Source organism: Diplotaxodon limnothrissa, linkage group LG16 (genome assembly GCF_057381915.1).
Source record: "Diplotaxodon limnothrissa isolate DT_005_m linkage group LG16, D_limnothrissa_male_GT1.1, whole genome shotgun sequence".
Taxonomy (NCBI): domain Eukaryota; kingdom Metazoa; phylum Chordata; class Actinopteri; order Cichliformes; family Cichlidae; genus Diplotaxodon; species Diplotaxodon limnothrissa.
Window position 1 is genome coordinate 17,244,211 of NC_140611.1, and position 7,536 is coordinate 17,251,746.

The following is a 7,536-nucleotide window of genomic DNA, read 5'->3' on the forward strand; positions in this document are numbered from 1 at the left end:
CTTTTGATTTACTACAGATGCAGTGTCAAACCCAACAAGGCAAGCTCATAAATCCAGTCTGTCCATGAAGGGCATGTGTGTGCTCATGACACAAGTATACAGATGGCAGAAAGCAGTGATTACTTGTTCACTTCATTATGCAGCATAAAGACACCAACGGCACATAAAAGGTTTTAGCCTAGCGTGCCACCCAGTGGCTAATGAGCTGTGCTCCATTTTTTCCCTGTTTTCTCATCAATGTTCTTGTTGTTTCACACTTACAGGTAAAATTTCAAAATGAGCGCTTACAAAACTGGTAAGTTGAGAAATATCAAAGAATAAAATTTACAAATCAAATTCTAAGTAATGCAGATTTTTAAAATAGCAGATGCAAGACTGAAAGGTTCCAGTAGTTATATGACTCTGCTGCCTATTAATTATGTTAATAATATACTTAATATATTTAAAACATGCATGAAATTGTTTCCCTTTGTTATTACACTCACTGAAATAGGTTAGATTATTGCTTGTAGTCAAAATGAGTATGTAAACTAAAAAGAATTTGTCAAAATAAAAACAATGGGGGAAAAACAGTAAAATAGACTGAAGGATATATTGCATATTATAAATATATAAAGATATATATTTTTGTATATTAATAGTGATATAAATGATACAGAAATTCGAATTACAAATAATGAACCAATCAATTTTAAAAACAGAGTAGTTTATTTCATCTAAGACTTAAAATACTTACAAATGCACAAGCCCAGTACTTATGTTCGCCCCATACATGCTATATTTTAATTTAATTTTTAAGTGCATCACAGTGAGAGAAACCACAGCTCGAATACAGCAATGTGCAGTTGTTGCAGTGTGCAGCAGTAAAGACAAGACCTGAGATGCAAAAAAAGAGTATTCATTGATTAGAAAACTTTATAAATACCTTCCTCATTTAATTTTCAGGAGCAGTGTGCTAATTAGTTTTTAATTGGCTCTATTATGTTCTGTTAAACAGGTATTAACTTTTAAGTCCTTAAAAACAGTGTGTTACTTAATTAAGTAAATGAATGATAAATGTGTAATTTTTTCTGTCCTGTATTACCAGGCAAGACTTCTCTTCTAAAAGACAACAGCTGGATCAGAAAACCAGATGATGAGGAAGAACCTGTTGAGTAAGTACAACAAGGATAAAAGTTAAAACAGATGCTTACGCACACATGCATTTAGAGAATGGCAGAATTGTTGGGTGTGACTTTTGGGTCAAAGCTCAGATTTCTTTCAACCTTAAAAAAGGCCTTCTCACATTCCTCTTGCGAGTCACAGCATTGAGTCATCTCTGTGTAAATAGTTTTTTTTCTCCTACAGCCAAGATCCAAACTTCGCCAGAAGTGTTCTAGGTCAATACAAATCCAAAGAAACTCTTGCGAGGTAAAACAAACATTTAAATTCACCTTAATTTGCAGACAAATGAAGGAACACTAATATGTTCTGTGATGACTGGTTTCAAGTTAAGAAAAGAGTCTCTTATTCTTTTGCATCCTGTAAATTTTTATGCATTTCTCACAGTTTAGAGCCTGAAGAAGAAACAGCCACCAAACCAAGCAACACAGCTACATCTGTGCAAGAGCTCAGCAAGAGGTACCATTTGTGTGACACATGTGATATATTTAAATAAAAGCCATATAAATGGCAGGAACAATAATGAGTCATTTCTCTCACTGAAGGTTCGGTGGAAAGCAGAATGACCTGAAGACCAAGTTAGTACAGTTTTCTTCTTTTACAGTCACAGTTTTGTTACAGTTGTGTTATTATTAATTTGTGCACTTCAAGGCATGAGATTAAGTAAGAGTTTTTTTCTGTTTTGCAGCACTCTTTCTTCCACTAAGACCTCCTACACTAAAAGGTACATTTTTGTAAAACCACTCATAGCCCAAAATTGACTCTTTCTGGAATTTTTGAATAGGAAATCACCTGAATGATCTGCCTCTTTGTTACAGTACATATTCATCTGTGAAGGCAGATTCACCCACTGTGTACGTAAAGCTCCAGTCCATTGCATCTAATGCAATAATCAACAGAGGAGAAATTAATATAATGTGTAATCTTGTATTTCCATGTCCCTGCAGCACCACCACAACCAAGACTACTGTGACAGAGTATCCAAAGACAAGGTACACAAGGAATGCATGAACACACCAGCAAGTTAACACATTACAATGACACGTTAAGTAAATGGGTTTCACGTCTCTCTTTTTTCAGCACCAAAACAACCACAGTCACCAAGGATGGATCAACTACTGAGACCACTACTACCACCACCCAAAGCGTCAAGTAGGGAACACTGCATCAAGTTACATTATTACACATGCAATCCGTATCATATTATTGACATTTATTTGCCTTTATAGGTCTCCTGTGACTAAAACTCCAATCAGCTCTGGGACATTCTCTGACCGGGTCAGGACTTCCAGCAAAGGGTAAAAATAATGTAGTGATTTATAGTAGATGCAATATTTTAATTATTTACTTCAGTATGAGAAACAGCATCATCGTCACTCATCAGGCTGTTGAATCTGAAGTCGAGCAACTAACAAGTATATTTAGTAACATGACCAACATCAGTTTTAATCATTACAGGTTAGACTACCCAGTTATACATCAATTCGTTAAAAAAGAGCTCCACTGAAACCAAGTACAACATTTAACAATTGTTTTTATGGAATGAAATCAATCATAATGACCCTGTGAAATAGTAATATCAGACTGTACTTGCCAGAACTTATACACCAGTCCTGTGAGAAGGAAACTCTTGACAGGACTCTTTGCAATCCTGTAAAACACTAAGTACCCGCACGGATTCATTAGCTTGTAGAACAACCTTTAGCAGCAAAAACTTGAAGTAATACATTTTCGAATGATTTTATCAGTCACGAGTCTCCTGCAACATCATGTCAGTCAGGTTGGGTGATCAATTAAGTGTATTTGATTATCGGTTCCTAACTGCAACTTACCCTCTTAAATTTAATGAAAATATGAAAGGTGTAATTAGTTTTTCATAGAATATACAATTTCACTGTGTATGTGTATAGCTAAAACTAAGATTTAGTAGTATACTGAACACTGAATATTTTCATACTGACTTATTGCTACTTTCACTTAGAAGTCATAGGCCAGTAAGGCTGAGCCTTCAGATATAATAAGTCACAACAGCTTTTGCTTTACAAGCTAACCCAGTATTTTAAAAGCATCTTAGAAATTGAAGCACTTAGATGTATATTTAGAGTTTCTTAAAGAGGCCACATATAAGCACATCATGCTACATGAGAGGCTGAGTTTTTCCCCATCTTTCCAAACAGGCAAGAATACCAACCCTACTCACCTACCTTAACGACACCCAAAGTGACGGAGACAACTGTTACCCTCACCAAAGAGTAAGACACAGATTATTCAGTTAGTGTAGTATTATAACCCATGTGTCACCTGCAATTTCAGATTTATTTATATTTTTATTGTTCTGTGCAGTACGGAGGACAAAGTTTACGACACGCACCTCCCCTCATCCATCCAGGATGATCTGTCACCCACAGAGAGGTGAAGCCCAGAACTTAGATTATATTGGTCATGGCACCAGGCTTTCAGTAATTACATTCTCAGTAAGACACATTTTTCTCTATGCAGCAAAACAACTATCTCCACAACTAAGACTGTGACAGTGAAAAGCAGCACTGACACAAAGTGAGTACCATCCTAGCGCGCGCAATCCGGTTATGTTCCTCTGACCCTCTGCATACTGTTAAGATGACATATTCAAATTAGTCAGATAAAAGTCATTTTTTATATAGCAATAAATTTAATTTGTTATTCTACTATCTGATATTGCACTGTGCCATAAGATGTACTTTTGTCCAAAACATTGAGCTACCACAATGTAGTTGTCCCACAGTATTAGTCTCCTTTAGTGTTTAACAAAACATAGCTGATCAATAAACCATTTGAAAATAAATAGTATACACAACACATCTGACAGAGCAGTGTGAGTGAATATGATTAGTGTTTTTTGCATGCAGTAACTTTGGAGTAAATGTTCAGGAATCTAAATATTCCTGACATGACTAAGTTTGCTGACGTCATGACTCCATGTAAATAACTATTATTAAACTCTGTAATATGCCAGAGATGTAAAAAAATATTTATTAGCACCATAAAGTTTAGGGAGCTTCCAAGCTCGACGCAGCAAAATGTGATTAAAAAACGACTAACAATGTCTCTTACTTTTGTCTGTTGTAGTGCTAAAGACCAACTCTATGATACACTCATTCCAGGTTCAGTCAAGGCTGATGACAGGTAATGCATACACTCTTTCATTATGAGTCCTCCCGTTTAGCCTTTATACACACTGTAATAAAAATCTAATAAATTGTTGCAATTGTTATTGAATTTAATGATGTCGAAAGTAGAGTTGCTGAAAAGCACACAATGCACGTCACAGTATACCTTATATGTTATATATTAGGTATGTTCTTATAAATGGTGTATTGAGATCATTTAAAGTAAGTAAATTGATGCTGTTTAATTTGACACTATAATCATACGTTACTGATCATTATGTAATACCTGATATTGGCTTCGTCACAGCAAATCAATCGTGTCCACTACTAAGACTGTGACAGTGAAAAGCAGCTATGATGAGTAAGTTACTACAGCACAATACACAAACAGTGGCACCGATATAAATACACAAACAGTACAGTAAAATGTTTGGTGCTCTTTTTACTTTTTCAGTGATGTTTTTAAAGCTAAAACCCCCACAAAGACTTCCTTTAAGTAAGATAAACCTTGTATAAACCTCAACTGTTGTACAAAAGAAAACAGAATTTAAAAAAAATAAGAACTGCACATACAGTATAATCACTAAATTTACATTTCTGTCACTGCAGAGCTGAGGATCAGCTGTATGACACCCTGCTGCCTACTTCCATCAGATCTGATTCCTCTTCCCCAGTCAGGTGAGACATCTCAGCGAACATTTAGTCATTAAAAAACAAAACAACTATTTCACCATTGTGGTGGATGAAACCTCACATTTTGCCATTTTAGCAGCTCAAGCGTCAAAAAGACAGAGATTGTCACTGTGGAGAGCAGCAGAGGGTAAGCAGTAGAAATGAATGACAAAAATGACCAAAAAATTGTGTAGTTTGTGTGTAGTTTTGTCAAATTGACCTTTTTTGTTTATCTTGTCATTTAGAGGAGAAAGTCCCTCTCCAGTGTCAACATCTTCTACCCGCAGCCTCTCCAGGTAAACTAACAGAGCACTCCTGGATTACCCATTTACTTATTCAAATTATTATTATTCTCCTTTAGAATTTCTGTTTCTTTATACCTCATCAAACTCTAATTTATTTAATCATAACAATATTTTCTACATCCAGCTCTTTCTTATCAAACTAAATCCATTGCCTCTTTATAGCTACAGTTCATACTCCAGTGATATACCCTCCACTCGCACCACCTCCTATACCATAACTACCAGGTAATTACTATCGCTGTCTCTCAACCTTTTGTTATAAAAATATAGTGCAGCGTGGTTATACTCTTTCTATTATTCCTGATTTGTTCCCTTTTTTCATACTCAGTGATGACTATAGCAGCAACCGCAACACTTATACTTACTCCAGACCAGACTCCAGGTATGAAGCAAAGCAAACAAAGACATTATAAACAGTATGCGCTAAACATATTCTAAACTCCACATGCAATCTCTGGGCCATGTTATCTTTTTACAGTTATGAGTACACCAGTATCACAAGTCCCTCCATCTACTCTTCTACATCATACAGGAGCCGCAGGTATTAAATTATTTTTTGAACAAACGAATCCAAAACTTATCACTGGCACACAAACACTGTACGAGTTAGTAAAACAACACTCTTTCATTAACTCTCTCAGCAGGTCAGATGACATTCTGTCAGAGCCAACCTACTCAAAGTCTTCCGTGAAGAGTGCATATGCACCTCCTGAAAGGTAGGAATCGGGCAGCAATAGCCTTTTTAGACACTGAAAACATTTGTGTGGAAATAAGTGTGCAGACTGACTGTCATCTAGAAGCTCAGTGAAGCTGTACTTGGATACAGTGTTGCTTTGAGCAAAGCATGAATATCGGCATGCTAATGTACTGATATGCAGATTTTAAGCATCTGTCACATTAACCACCTTAATACAGCATGTCAGCATGTTAATAATTGCTTTTTAGCAAATACACCTAAAGTAAACCTAAAGATCACGTGTTTGTTTAAAAACCTAACTAGCTGTAGGGGGCATTGCTCAGCATTCAAGGCAATCAAAAAAAATTGAGGTAGAACTAGGGGACCATTTATTTCTGCTGTAATTGTTTTTGCACCAGTCCATCCAATTGTTGCTGTTATAGTTTGCTGAAAGTTAAGAAGGTAAACTTGATATTTATCCTGTCTTCCTCCCTGAGTTTGGCTCTGCCAGAGTTTTCTTCCTGTTAAAAGGGAGATTTTCCCTTCCCACTGTTACCAAGGGTTGCTCATAGGTGGTGTCTGACTGGGGTTGGGGTTTTCTCTGTATTATTGTATGGTTTACCTTAAAATATAAAGTGCATTGAGGCGACTGTTGCTGTGATTTGGTGTTATATAAATAAAACCGAAACAAAATTAATAGAATTAAATCAAGAACACATATATACAGTCACTTTTCTTTTACTCTAATATAAACACTTGATAAATTTTTGTCCCACACAGGACAGTGCTAGAGAAAGATCTGTGCACAGTTTGCCGTAAGCCCTTCACTGGTGATGCCAAGATGGTCCTGGATGACATAAATATGAAATGCCATGCTTCCTGCTTTAAAGTGAGTAAAATAATTTTAAGATGGGGCTTTCCTTTCTTTGGTCAACAACAAGCAGTGGTTGAAAAACAACTATGTCAAGACTTTACCAAAGTAAAGTCTTAGTATTGTTTTGAAATTACCAGTGACTCATGAACTCCTAATTATTAAGACCTCACAGAATATTTTTGATGTATACAGCCATTGTTGTCTCAGGATTCTGTTTCCTCATGTGAGCATTTGTGTTTTGGCAGTGTGAGGTGTGTAACATTACTTTGGGTAATCTAAAGGCTGGGGACAGCTTGTGGATTTACAAGCGTATGGTTCACTGTTCGAACTGCTTTGAGGTCACCAAAGGTAAGTAATTATTAGGATTTCTTCATTTTCCTGGATGTAAAGCTCCAGTGACTAAATATTTGTACCGTATGTATTACTCTATTTGTTTTAATTTCAAAAGGTCTTAGTTCAAATTGTACATCCTTCCCCCACAGAAAAATGGCAACGCTGATGCTCCAAATATACTTAATGGATTATTGATTATCAGCTTTGGGTGTCGTGGGATCTCATGGACTAGCATTACAATGAGCTGACAAATCTTTATGTGGGTGTTTTGTGAAATGACAGTTACATTTTAATAACATGAATGCAGTATATAATAAACTATTTAGTAGCTGTGTTGCCTTGATATTGGTGTTTCTGTATCTACCT

At 36.0% G+C, this 7,536-nt stretch overlaps 1 protein-coding gene across 1 annotated transcript; it reads left to right on the forward strand.

Moving 5' to 3' along the window:
• Nucleotides 1–276: 276 nt before the first annotated feature.
• Nucleotides 277–7,336, forward strand: scel (sciellin). Its single transcript, XM_085374271.1, has 26 exons — nucleotides 277–295; nucleotides 1,088–1,154; nucleotides 1,348–1,410; nucleotides 1,549–1,620; nucleotides 1,707–1,739; nucleotides 1,850–1,885; nucleotides 1,980–2,015; nucleotides 2,109–2,153; nucleotides 2,242–2,313; nucleotides 2,391–2,459; nucleotides 3,339–3,413; nucleotides 3,505–3,573; nucleotides 3,661–3,717; nucleotides 4,270–4,326; nucleotides 4,618–4,671; nucleotides 4,765–4,806; nucleotides 4,920–4,988; nucleotides 5,080–5,130; nucleotides 5,228–5,278; nucleotides 5,450–5,512; nucleotides 5,616–5,669; nucleotides 5,766–5,828; nucleotides 5,929–6,003; nucleotides 6,744–6,852; nucleotides 7,083–7,185; nucleotides 7,320–7,336. The coding sequence occupies exons 1-26, from the start codon at nucleotides 277–279 to the stop codon at nucleotides 7,334–7,336; spliced, it is 1,521 nt and encodes a 506-aa protein (XP_085230397.1).
• The last annotated feature ends 200 nt before the right edge of the window (nucleotides 7,337–7,536 follow it).